We start from the raw sequence: 14,074 nt of genomic DNA, 5'->3' as shown, positions 1-14,074 counted from the left end.
ACATGCATCCTCTAACAAGCCCAAACTTACTCCAACGAGGCCACAGCTTCTAATAGTGCCACTCCCTTTGGGAGCCATTTTCTTTCAAACTGCCATAGTAAGTTTGAAAAATCAAGCTTTCTGGGAGGGTAGAAATCAGTTATTAATTTGGATGCATTGTGGTTTCCAGGACTATGAGCAGAGGTCATAAGATTGTTCAATGAGGGAATTAAATGGTAGTTCCAGACAAACTGTGTCATCAAGTTGCTTCTCACTGTTGGAAATCCCTCTGATCTGCACACTCTCTGATGCTGCCAACACTATCTTTAAAGCATTAGAGATTCACCAATATTTCCTGGAACGTCTTCCATAAATTCAATTGTTTTTTCTATTTTTCTGCTTTTAGCTTCTCATTCTTTCATCTATATGTCATTATGGCTCCAACGCTGGCCATTTTGTATCTGTAGGATTTTAAAATATAGTTTTACACTTTTTACTCTCCTCGTGTGTGTGTGTGTGTGTGTGTGTGTGTGTGTGTGTGTGTGTGTGAATTTGCATGAAATTGTTGTGATCAAAAGACAGCTTTTGGTAGTTGGCCTGGGGTCCAAGGGAAATCTTTGGGCCAGGTTTCATGGACAAGTGCCTGAGCCATTAGCCTAGCTCTGTAGTGTTTCCTCTTGTTGCATTCTAATAAACATTCTTGCAGTTTAAGCTTTACCAAGTATGGTTTTAATCATGGCTTGGGAGGGAGGGCTGAGGGGTGGCAGAAGGGAGGAGGTGGGATCTGTGGGGGGTATGTAGAGTGAGTAGAAAATTTCATAATAAAGAAAAATGGAAAAAAATAAAGTAAAAAAAAAATTCGTGTCTTTTCAGCCATGTTCACCAAGTGATTTCTTGTTTGCCATCTGCTCTCTTTTACTTCTTGGGTCTCTGCATCCTGCTTCGCTATAAAGGTGATGATACCGAATCGTGTCTTCTCAGTCATGTTCACCATACCATCTAGTTTCTTATTTTCCATCTGCTCTTTTACTACTCAGAGCTCTGCACCCTGCTCCTCTGTGGAGATAATGACAGTGTCCTTCCTTATAATCCCTCAGCCTAGACGGGGTTCTTCATAGTTTTAACAAATAGCCAAGTTCATTCTTTGAGTTGTATTACTTGAAATTATCAGAAAAAAATGTGCATCTCTTAGTTAATAACCCCCAACATCCTGCCCAGCTGCAAATCTCCCAGGCTCTGAATAATGACAGGGTATCAGAGAGGGAGAATGGTTCTTTTTCTGGATTGGGACTCCTTGAAAGGTCTCCAAGGTCTGTGATGCCCCTGGAGGCCATGTTGATGTCTGTGGTCCATGTTGATATGTGTGGCCTGTAGTGCTGCCTGTGGCCATGTTGATATCTGTGGTCCCTGCTGCCACCTAGGGCTATGCTGGTATCCGTGTTTTTGCTTCAGTCAGGGTCCCTGTACATGCCTGTGGCCTGTTTTACTACTAAAGGGCATGTGGTTGTCCATGGGCCTTGTTACTACAGGGGGCTGCATGATGGTGTCTGTGGTCCATACATCTGTCCAAGGCCATGTGGATGTCCATATCGTTTGTGCTCCTGCTATTGGCCATGTTGATGTCTATAGTCCATGTTACCACTGAAAACCATGTAGATGTCCATGGTCTCTGTTATCACCTGAAGTCATGTTGGTGTCCTTGACCCATGTTGCCTCTAGAGGTCATGTTGATGTCTGTGGCCTGTTCTGCCAGCGAGGAACATGATAGTGTCTGTGTTTCATGCTGCATCTGAGGGCGGTGCTTTTGCTGTTTGTGGTCTGTTCTGCCACCAGAAACTATATGGAAGTCCATGATCCACACTGCCACAGACTGTAAAGAGCAAGAAAGCTTCTTTTTGCAGTGGTGTTGATGACTGCAGACTCACAGTTGAGAATGAGAGACATAGATGGCTTCTATGACAGCCTCTTCTCCCTACAACCACGCCTCCCCCAAAAGAAAAGAAACTGTCCAGAGAGGAATCCATTGAAGAGAATTCTTAAAATTTGTGCTAGGGATCCAGAAGTATAGCTCTTCATAGTTGATGGTTTCTGGCAGGAATAGGGGTGGGGAATCACTCAGTTTTCTTTAGGGCAGCACAAATTGGACTTTGTATTCTTTTCTTTTTTCTTCTTTTCTTTAGGGGAGGTCACAGTGAAGGGGGTGGACTTGAGAAGACTGAGAAGTGAATATGATTGGGGGTACATTATGTGAAACTCATAATAAGCAATAAAAATATCAAAAGTGAAGATAGTGATCCATGATGGGGATCACTGGTGGTACCAAGAGAGTATCTTAGAATTAGAAAGGGTCTGAGCAGAATGAGAGGTTAGGAGTCAAGGCAGACACAGTAGGACAAGAAAGAACTCAGTGGAGGTTGGAAATCTTATAGGAATCATTGCATAGAGGGCATCAAACAGTGAAGAGTGTTGGAGAGAACAAGGAAGACAGAAGGGTTGGTATTGAGAAGTCAGGCACACAGAGGAGGACTAACCCATGGAACCACAGGGAAAGAGGAAAAATCAAAATATAAAGAGAAGGCAGGAAGTTGAAGTTGTTTGTCTCTAGTTTTTCTGTGAGTAGGGATGGCTCAGCTGAGATTCTGAACTCAGATAAGTTGGGAGATGCTGGCGGTGGTTCAAAGAAGCCAGGTGTGGTTGGAAGGACCAAGGAAATAAAAATAATAAGATAAGAAAGAAGACCAGTATAGATGGGGAAGAGGGTAGATGGGAGTTGGGCGGAGGAATTGGGAGGAATGCAGGGAGGGGAAATTGTGGTTGGCCTGTAAAATAAATTAAAAAAAAAACATGTAAAAAGAAAAAAGAAAGAGGACCAGGATAGCATCCAAGAGAAGTGCTGTTATGAGGACACATTCTCTCTTTGGGAGGAAGTTTCAGGAGAAGAACTTTGATGAAGACACATCACAGGAAATTCATCACAGTTCACACTGCTTGTGAAACTGTGTGAGTTTTATTTCTGTTGCTGTGAGAAATTGCAACTTTGGAGAGTAAGGGGTTCATTTGACTTACAATTCACTACAACAGAGAAGTCACAGCAGCTGGAGCTTGAAGCAGCTAGCCACACCCACAAGAGCAGAGGGAGTGAATTGTGCATGCATATGTCTTTGCGTGCATGGTTGTGCTCAGCTCTTTTCCCACTCTCACATAGCTGATGACACCCTGACTAGGGAATGAAGCCGCCCACAGTGGGCTGCTTCTTCTCACATCAATTAACTTAAGACAGCCTCCTGATGACATGCCACAGGTAAACCCAATGTAGGCAATACTTCATTAAAATCCTACCCCCCCCCCATGTAAATCAACGCTGTATCAAGTTGACAATTATAGCTACTTATCAGAGTCCCTTTGAAAACAGGGCTATGGAAGCATCAAAATGACCTTGCTCACATCATGGCTTGATGGGATTGCCTGTGATGGTACAGCCTTTGCCTTCAACTCAGCATAAAAGAGAATTTGGAAGGTGGTTTTGAGTGATAAACCTTTTGTGTCAATCAGATTTCTATCATTTTAATACATAACTGAGATAGTTATTTATAAAGATAAAGGATTCATTTGGCTCAGTGCTTTGGAAGTTTTGATCTATGTTGCTGGGCTGTGTGTTTTAGGGGCCTGTCATGAGGCAGCTCATTGTGGTGGAAGGATGAGTGGAGTGAAACCATTCATCTTGTGACTGGGAAGCAAAACAGAATGCCGAAAGAGCTATGGTTCTACTCCAGATGACCTGAATACCCACCACCATGCCCTGCATCAGAAGGGTTCCTTTGAACTCCAGTGGGGTCCCCTGGGGAAGAAGTCAGTAACACAAGAATTTCTGGGGCACATTCCATAGTGAAACAATGGGAGCTTCCTTCTCAATATTTATAAAAACCAATATATGTACATGCAACACACATGTGTACATGTAACACATACACACATATATGTATACACACACACACATATATATATATATATATATATATGTACTTATACATACCAAGCTTAATTTTTCTAATATGTTGGATATAAAAATATCTGAGGTAGTGGGGACTGTAGCTCAGGTGTAGAGCACTTTTGCTTAGACTATTGGATTTGATACCCAACTCTGCAAAGGAAGAAAAATAAATCTAATATTAAAAACAATTCAACCCCAAGGCTTTTTTGTGTAAGCAAATTCTTTGTGTGTTTGTGTAACTTCCTCTCTTTGTTTACTTCCAGGGATTTTAGAAACAGGAATGGTCATTGGCCCTTTGTTTGGACTTTTGTTGGGATCCTTCTGTGCAAATATTTACGTAGACACTGGGTCTGTGAATACAGGTAACACAACACATTGTATTTATATAGTCCAGTCCCTAGAGTGTGGGAGAATGTTCCAGAATACTATGCCACTGCCTCCTTTGATCCTCAGTTGACAAATTATCAGTACTTACAGATTACAGACCTAAGAGGAGCAGAGACAAGGACAAAATGTCACCTTCTGATAAAAATATCCACCATTCTCCCAGTACAGTTCAGCCACACCTTTGGTCTTAAAAGATTTACTTACACAGGTTTTTCTCAATGAGGCAGTCACTGGGGAAAATGAAACAGATCTTTCTGTTATGTGATAAGCACCAATTTATAAACTTTTCACAAGATAGATTGAAATTCCCATTTACTGCTGGAAAATACATCACCTATATTACTAGATAAAATCAGATAATATTTTTTAAGGCACACACAAACCATAAAAAAATGGATACCATGTGATGTTTTATTTTATTATCTTTGTGTGTGTGTGTGTGTGTGTGTGTGTGTGTGTGTGTGTGTGTGTGTGTGCCTGCTGAGGCTGGAAGAGGGATTCAGATGTCCTAAAATTAGAGTTAAAGGCAGTAGTGAGTTTCCATGTGGGTGCCGAGATTTGAACTCAGGACCTCTACCAGAGCAGCAATAACTCTTAGTCACTGAGCTGTCTCTCCAGCCCCCTGTCTTCCCCACTGTGATGTTTTGAGATATGAATACATCGGGTTAAACCTGGTTGCTTTAATATGTCTCAAATCTTTTTCTATCTTTTTGAAATGAAGTTTTAACTATTATGTCATGTAGCAATCGAGAATTTTTTCTTCTTACTTAATTTCAACTTCACCCAGTTGACTAACCTCAGGCACTATTTCTGAATGTCTGAATTCACCCAGGGGGTAGCAGATGCCTGTAATCCCAGCGTTTAGGAAGCAGAGGCAGAGGATCAGAAGTTCAAGGCCCAAATAAGAATAACTAATGTGTGAAAAGTTTACAAATAATATATAAATTTTGTGTTTAGATGGCTTAGGATCCTTAATAATTTTCTGCAGTTTACACAGGAAAGAATGGTGCAAGCTAATAAAATGTCTGTATTTCTCCACAGATGACCTGACCATAACTCCCACTGACACACGCTGGGTCGGTGCTTGGTGGGTTGGCTTTTTGATCTGTGCAGGAGTGAATGTCCTGACCAGCATCCCCTTTTTCTGTTTCCCTAAAACACTCCCAAAGGAAGGACTAGAGGATAATGTGGATGTGACTAAAAGTGACAAAGAAGAGAAACACGGAGGAAAAGCCAAGGAGGAAAAACATGGAATCACTAAAGGCAAAAGGAAAACTTTAAACCCTGTATTTGGTTTAGATGGGTCTGCAGTTTGTGCAGTGTTTGTCATGCTTTGACATATTTCTTTGGCTGTTTTTGATTATTTCTTATGCTGGTGTCTAGTAATCTACGTTTGGGGTGATTGTTGGTCTAGGTGTCAATTTCTGAGTTTGTCTTCCTTGGATTTTGTTCCCTTGGTTTCTGTTTATTATTTTGTCTTCTGGTCAGTGTGGACTAGGGTTGAGCAAGGTTCTCTGCCCACGTTGGGGGCTTGACTTCTTACAGCTATTGCGTCTGGTAGATCAGAGAGTCTTTGCCTTAGTAGGAGGTTGGGACATGTTGAAGCCAAAAGATTAAGGATTGGGGATAAGTTTGTGAGGACACTGGGAACCAATTCAGAGACTTGAACATTCTTAGAATCATAGTCATGTTAACAATTCTGAAAGGAATAATACTGATATATTAGACTGTGTGGTGTGCCAGGTCAACCTGATTTTCAAAACTATAAAAGAGTTTAGCATAATATAAGAGATACAGAAAATAAATGTGAATTTTGAAAATTCATTTAGAAGAACAGAGATGTCAGCAAACATGAGTGAGTTCAAAAGCCTTTGGAAATTCTGACTGCAACCCTCTCATTCCTAAAGATAAATTTTACCACTAGATTTCACTTCTTTTTATTAAACGTCTTTGCCTTAACTTCTAAATTGTTTCTTCTTTATACTTTACTCTCTAAAAAATTTAGATAATTTAATTAAGAATAATACAAAATTTGAAAATCAAGATAGGAAACATGAAGACAGAAAAAGGAAAGAGTCTATTAAGAATGAAGTTCATTATTTTCTGTGAGATCCAGTCCATTTATTAGAGACAGGCTACAAACTTGACTTTCAGCTTTTTAAACAGGGAAAAGTTCTGGTTACATCAGTTGAAAAGTACTCAGTATACACCAAATGAGTCAGCATTCCTTATAGTAATCCTCGTGTTGAGATGTTTGAAAATATCACTAGGTGATTCTAATGAATGTTCTGTTGTGAAGTGCTGCAAGAATGCTGTGGTAGGCTTAGCTGCAGCATGATTCCTGGAGCATTCCTAAGCATTTAACTTGTCTGTTTTTGCACAAAGGAGTGATAGCATCATTGTCTGAACTCAAAATTCATCAAAAAGTACCTTGCAGATTCCAGAGAACAGACTAGTCACTCTCTAGTGAATATAGGATATGAATAAAAGGAAAAGAAAGAAAAGAAAAATAAAAAGTATAGCCATAGATTTGATTCCATCTCCTTATAGTTTTGAATGATGGCACAATTGGGTTCTGTTTCTTATATGGCCAATTGTATCACTAACTTCTAGAAGTGAATTAAATAATAATATAGAACTTTATCCCCAAGGAGTAAAGATTTATCAGATATATTTGTGTCACAGCACAGAATTTGTGAGAAGATTTTAGGAGAACACTGGATATAAAATGCAAGGTCAAGTTAGCTTGATTGTATTGACACTCTCTTGTTTCAGATTTTTTGCCATTCATGAAGAGCCTCTCCTGTAATCCGATTTACATGCTTTTCATCCTCATAAGTGTGCTCCAGTTCAATGCATTTATCAATACATTTACCTTCATGCCTAAATACCTGGAACAGCAGTATGGAAAATCAACTGCAGAGATAGTCTTTCTCATAGGTATGAAGTCTCATTATTTCTTTAGTACCACTTCTCCCTTCCACAAGGACATGATAAACAGCACCCCAAGGGCATGATAAACAGTAAGATAATGTGACTAGGAGACTACAACAAAATTAAAATCTGTTAGGACATTCTTGTAAATTTTTTCTTTCCACTCTCCAGGGAAATCAAGAAGCTATAGAGAGAAGGAGAGGCCAGAAATATCCTCTCTATTCTCTCTCCAATCAGAATGAAAATTGTCATCATTATGGAAATATTGGGGCATGCTCATATCAGTCAGTTTTCAAGAGTAAATATGTTAATTAAGAGAGGAATAGGCTTAACTCATTGGTATTTTACTTCCAGATTTTACTTCTGGGCTTCAATTCTTACCCTCTATATGACTCCTTATTTAGTCACTGGGTCCCCTGGCCTGATGAGTCTGTGCAACCACACTCTGCTTTTCTTGTTAGTACATTAAATCCTGGGGTATATCCAACTTTGGATTTTTCCTGGGTCATTTTTACTCTTGATAACTGATAATCACAGGAAGACAGCATCTATATTATCTAGAGTTCTGTGTCCTCCAAATCCCAGCCACTACCCTTAGATGGGTACAATTAAATGCAATGGTATGGAGCTGTAAACATTCTTCAGAGAGGAAGAATAATGGGCAATATCAACAATACATGGAATATTCTGCAGTTGATAAGCTTGGACATTACAGTGACCTTCTAAATCATTTTGAGCTGAGTCAAATTCCCAATAAACAGAGTGAAAAAAATACATGAAATATCTAATATCATATATGTATGTGTGTGATACTTATATATAACTTGCTGCAATAAATGGTAATAGTCTTTTTAAAGTGACATTATGGGACACTTAAAAACCTCTTTTTATTTAATATGTGAGCTTATAGGGGTTAGGGTCACTATATTAGAGCTAAATAGTTTCTTAAATAAGATGTATTAGACAAATTGATAACACATTTATTTTAATGCTATCTTTTAAAAATACTATTTTACTCACATTTACAGGTCTTTATAACTTACCTCCAATATGTGTTGGATATTTGATTGGTGGCTTGATTATGAAGAAGTTCAAGATTACTGTCAAGAAAGCTGCATACATAGCATTCTGCCTATCCCTGACTGAGTACCTTCTATCTTTCTTTAATTTCATGATGACCTGTGATAATTTCCCAGTTGCTGGCTTAACTACTTCTTATGAAGGGTATGTTGCTTCCTAATGAAGATCATAATATTTTTACAATGGCTAGTCTATTTTCTTCAAGGATTGTGTATGACAAGATCATTTTATTACAAATTAGTGGCAGTGATACATGGTTATCTTGTATTTTTCTTCAACTCACCATTCCTATATCAGCCCACACTCTTTCTCCCTCTGCATCTGGCTGGCAACTCCTGATTCTGCCTTTCTCCTTCCCATCATCCTTAGTTTGGTCACCCCACCTATACTTCCTGCCTGGATACTGGCCAATCAGCACTTAAACCAATTCGAGTAACAAATCTTTACAGTGTACAAAAGAATTATTCCACAGCATTTCCCCCTTTTTGCCTATATTAAAAGGAAGGTTTTTGCTTTCACATAGTAAGATTATATACAACAAAAATAGTTATTAAGTAAGAACTACAGTAACACTATTAATCTATTTGCATTTGGCAAAATTTGAGACAATGCTTAATCATCTATATTACCTTGGTGAGTGTAAAGTTTTGTATCTAAGTTACTTTCTATTATAACTAAGGAAAACTATAACTATAACTATTTAGTCTTCAACTCCATCAAAGACCCCAGAAGAGTGAAATGTTACCTAATGACAGGGACCTCAAGCTACTTGGATAGTCACCTAAAATTCCTCTGCAAGACTGAACCATCCATCTTCAGCCTACAAGCTTAGAATATCTGACAGACTTTTCTGTGAAGCAGAGAATTTTTGAAGAACTGTCCTACCTAGTCTCGGCAAAGTTTGGCAGTCACCTTTCTTGCATCCTTCTGGTCCAGCTTGTATGGTAACTGTCAGCCGTTGAGACAAGGGCAGTTTCTTTGCCCACATGGCTAGCTTTTGCCATCAACAAAAAAACTCATACAGAGTTTCTTCGATGCCCATTGTCTTCTCTGAAGTAGATTGGTGCTGCCATAAGTAGATGTGTATCACTGTCATGAAAAACCTTAGGTTATTAAACATATTAAATGCCTATTTTGTAGGTATTTGGAGTGTTTGAAGACTATCTATCTATGTAAATATATCTGTTTATGATCTTGGAAAATATCTACCATAACTATAAGTCAGACTATTATAGATGACTATTAATCTGTATTTCTTAATTATACATTATATATTTTTAACTGAGTTGCATAAACACCATACCTTAAACAAGAGTAGAAAAACATATAGTATACCAATATTAACTTTAAATTTGTATTGATAAACCAAAATCCATACCATTGTAAAATATGTAAGATTAATAGTTGTTTTTTGGATTAAAGTAGATCCAATAATCTACCTTTTAATCTATCATTTCTATAACCTACTTTTCTTTTCAAAAAAATATTCCTGAATCTAATCTCCTTTTTTAGCTTTTTTCCTGACCATTATCCATAAAAACTTGCAACCAACCCCCCTAAACGATGACAAACATTCATAATTTGTTTTGGGAAATGTGGGCATTCTCCAGACTACTTCCTGTTGATTGGGGGCAATGTTAATCTTTGGAGAACCTTGATAAAATTTGGGATTGTGGTCAAGTCCTGACTGAGTAGTCTGTGAGGTTACATCATCTCAGCCAGCAGCCTTGAAGCTGTTCTGGATGTAGTATTCAGAGGAAACTGCAACAGATGATCTCTGAAACATTGGATCATCTGGGCGACCTATTCCCATTGGAGATTTTTCAGGATGTCTTCCTTGAACAAACCTGATTTTTCTGAACCCAGAATGAATCTAGAGCCTCTCAATTCCTGTGGAAATAAAAGCAGAACCTCTTTCCCAAAGTAACATATGTTTGACTTAAATTTTGAAGTCAAGTTATTTTTAAAAATATATAGGTTGGTTTAACCTAGCATCTTTCATAATCACATGTCTCTCAGCAGTTATTTGTTCATTAGTAGTCAAAAAATTTAAAGACAACACAATAACATACAGAATCCAGATTCTCTGTGTATTTTTCATCATTTTCATCTTTATGTAGCTTATTATATTTTTATTACTCTATTTTTAAAGGAATTTCTCTACCCTTTTTCTTTCCCCTCCCAAGCCTGTGTATATTTTTAAATACACTGTAACCCATTTAGAGGTTTTTTTTTTTTGGTCTGAATCTGTCCTCTCTGTTTTGCTGACTACTTGAGTCTTTAAACTGCTAAGCAGTGTGGCTAGGACTAAAGCAGTAGCTTTGGCAGCTGGCTCTGCCCTGCTCCTTGGTTCCTTGAGAGGCCAGTCTTATGGCAGAGGGACATTTACAACCAGCTCTGGGAGCCATGTTTACCACTCCATCTCTAGGGAGGTTCTGGGTCCATGCCACCACTGAGTAGTGTGCCACCTGCTGCCCATAGACTCCATTTAAGTGCTTGGTAGCAGGGCTTTTGAAAAGAACCACTCATTTTTTGCCACTAACACTGTTTCATGGTGCTGTCTCTTAAAGGAGCCGTGCCTGTGCTTGCTGCTAGCAAACAGAGCCTATCCAAGAAAAAGCGGTTAACAAGAAGGATTTTGACTCCATTTTTATGTGTTTAGAATCCACTTTAAAGGTTTTTCAGGCTTTATGTGAAAATTCTTGCCAAATGTTTGAGTGCCATATATAATCAGACATTTCCTGTCCCAACTACCCAGTCCCACATAAACACACAGAAGGTGATATAAATTATAAATGCTTGGCCACAAGCTCAGGATTATTACTAACTAGCTATTAGATTTTATGTTAACTCATATTTCTATTTATGTTTTGCCTCATGGCAGTACATTTATTAGCATGGCATGTTCATCTCCTACTCCCTCTGTACCTGACTGGCAACTCCCGACTTTGCCCTTCTTCTTCCCATCATCCTTAGTTTGGTCACCCCACCTATCCTTGCTGCTTGGCTACTGGTCAATCAGCATTTTATTAAACCAGTTTGAGCGACACATCTTTACAATGTATAAGAAGATTATTCTACAGCATTTAGCTTTAAAAGTTGACTATGCAGGCCAGCAAGTCTTCATAGGGTTCTACAATGGCCTCAAATTTAGCACAACTGAATCTAATACATTGTAAGTCAACGTGTGTGTGTGTGTGTGTGTGTGTGTGTGTGTGTGTGTGTGTGTGTCACTGGTATAGTTCAATCTTATATATGCTGTAGTCTTAGATTTTTGTATTATAAAATATATATCACTTTGTTTGAATCTTTTTTTAAGACAGGATTGATTCTTTTCACTTTGTACATGTAGAAATTGAAACTCAGGGGGAAATTAGTGAGTTTACAGAAAATGGCTTTAACAATGCCAAGGTAGAGCTGTATGTTCTCACTCCATCTCCAGTCATGCTGACTCCACACTCTGTTTGAGTGACACAATGTGAATTCAGACTCTAGACTCCTACATTATCCTCTTTCAATCCCATTGTAAGTGCTGGGTTCTGTATATCTCAGAAGAGCATGCCTGGTCACTCAAACCACTCTGCTTTGGGGGCAAAACCACAGCATTTATTTTATAAATGGAAATTGCAGATTTTTCTCAAGCCAGCCCTCTTTCATGATTTCTTATCATGCAGGTCAATTAGAGATTACCATCTTCCTTTTTAGCTCTAACAGCATGGTACTTTCTTATAGGGTAGGCACTTAATGTTTGTTTTTGAAGTAATTGAAAAAGTAGTTCTGCTACTTGTGTGACCGAAACATGGTATAGAGACCACTAGTTGATATTTGAATGGTTGATTTCTGTTTCTGTCCTGGGGAGAAGATGAAATGTTTCTCTTTCTGTCTGTCTCTTACTCTCTTTCACTCCCCCTTTCTCTCTGTCACACTGTTGTGTGTGTGTGTGTGTGTGTGTGTGTGTGTGTGTGTGTGTGTGTGTGTATGTGTGCAGGTACTGAGATGAAAAGAAGAAAATAAAGTACTTTTGTGGTTTTTGCAGTATCTATAACATTGTTTAAAATCATTTCAGAATCCAGCAGCCTTTGTACGTGGAGAATAATGTCCTTGCTGACTGCAACACAAGGTGTAACTGCTTAACTAAAACCTGGGACCCAGTGTGTGGAGAGAATGGCCTAGCATACATGTCAGCCTGCCTTGCAGGTTGTGAGAAGTCTGTTGGAACAGGAATCAACATGGTAAACACTCTTTCAGTGATCTGGGCTGATGTTTTGTGTACTACATTAATATGTGCTATGATCTAAGCCTACATCTGCTAAAAAGCAAAAATTAGTCCATGCTTAAAATATTCATAATATATTTTTATGAATAACTAAATTCCTTAATATATTTATACCTGACCTTACAATTTCTAGATGTTATGTAAAACTTTGTCAGAGTCTGGGAATTATTTTGTAATTTCAAAGCAGTTGAGACCATTATTCAAATGATTGGAGTTAAAATGCTCTGGCTGGGCTGTAGAGCTAGCTTAGCTGTTAAGAGCACTTGCTGGTCTTTCAGAGGACCTGTTTGCTTCCCAGCACCCACTTGGAGCATCTCCCAACTCCAGTTCCTGGCAATCTGACACTCTCTTTTGCCTTCCTCAGACACCCACATGTTCCTGCTTGTATATACACAGACAAAGAAGCAGACACATAAGAAAACATAAAAATTACAACTTTAAAAAATCTGCCCCTTTTGTGATAGGATCTAATGAAACCAAGGCTGACTTCAAACTAGCTACATAGCTGAGGCAGGCAGAAAACTTATCTTTTGGTATCATGAATGTCATTTATTTATTTATTTATTTATTTATTTATTTATTTATTTATTTATTTATTTATTGTAGTCGTGTGTGTGTGTGTGTGTGTGTGTGTGTGTGTGTGTGTGTGTGTATGCAGGTGCTTGTGCACATGGAGGTCAGAAGACAACCTCGGCTGTTGACTCTCAGGTCCCACCCACTTTGTGCTTCTGAGGCAGGATCTCATGGCCTGGAATTTGCCGATTCTGTTAGGCCGCCTGGCCAGTGATGCCAGGGAGTCACTGCTCCCATCTTCAGAGCACCAGTGTTGCATGCACATCCTCCACACGTGCATCTTTCTCATGTGTACTGGGACCTGGACTCGGGTCCTCATGCTGGTGCAGGACTCTATAGACTGTGCCATCCCCTCATGATGGCTTAGCAGGAAAGAGTTAAGCATTTTCCTTGTCTTAAACTTGTTATAATACTTACAGACTTGGTTGGTAATCAATGTGAAATATAAATTTTGATTCTTAATATACTCAGAAATATAACAATTCAAAAAAGAATTGAAATATTGTTTAAATAAACTCCTTTTCTTGGAACATGACTTTGTTTATTAGTAAGCATCTAACTATTCCATCATCATTCTGAAATATGTTTTGTTTTAGTTCTTTGTATTAGGGTCAAAACAAAACACAGCAGTATATTGACTGTTATAAAATTATGTACAGGCTAGAAAGTTGGTAAAGTGGGTAAAGGCATTTGCCACCAAACCTTCCCATCAAAACTACAACCCACATGGTAAAAGGAGAGAACTTAGTCTCATAGTTTATCCCCTGACTTCTATATGTATGTAGATGTGGCACACATGTGTTCATACACACATGCACACACATGAACACACATACACACATACATGTACACAC

The 14,074-nt window shown here is 38.6% G+C and overlaps 1 protein-coding gene across 6 annotated transcripts in view; it reads left to right on the top strand.

Annotated features, from left to right (window-relative positions):
* Positions 1–14,074, top strand: part of LOC102909681 (solute carrier organic anion transporter family member 1A5) — a 96,267-nt gene that overhangs the window by 72,401 nt on the left and 9,792 nt on the right. For all 6 annotated transcript variants that reach the window (XM_076568211.1, XM_042274260.2, XM_076568213.1 and 3 more), the window contains 5 exons: positions 4,234–4,332; positions 5,399–5,620; positions 7,133–7,297; positions 8,320–8,515; positions 12,438–12,603. In XM_076568211.1, the coding sequence (XP_076424326.1) occupies positions 4,234–4,332; positions 5,399–5,620; positions 7,133–7,297; positions 8,320–8,515; positions 12,438–12,603 (848 nt within the window). The remainder of the gene's footprint in view (positions 1–4,233; positions 4,333–5,398; positions 5,621–7,132; positions 7,298–8,319; positions 8,516–12,437; positions 12,604–14,074) is intronic.

Source organism: Peromyscus maniculatus, chromosome 3 (genome assembly GCF_049852395.1).
Source record: "Peromyscus maniculatus bairdii isolate BWxNUB_F1_BW_parent chromosome 3, HU_Pman_BW_mat_3.1, whole genome shotgun sequence".
NCBI classification, from domain to species: domain Eukaryota; kingdom Metazoa; phylum Chordata; class Mammalia; order Rodentia; family Cricetidae; genus Peromyscus; species Peromyscus maniculatus.
The sequence above is the reverse complement of the archived record's forward strand: the minus strand, read 5'-3'. Positions and strand labels throughout refer to the sequence as shown.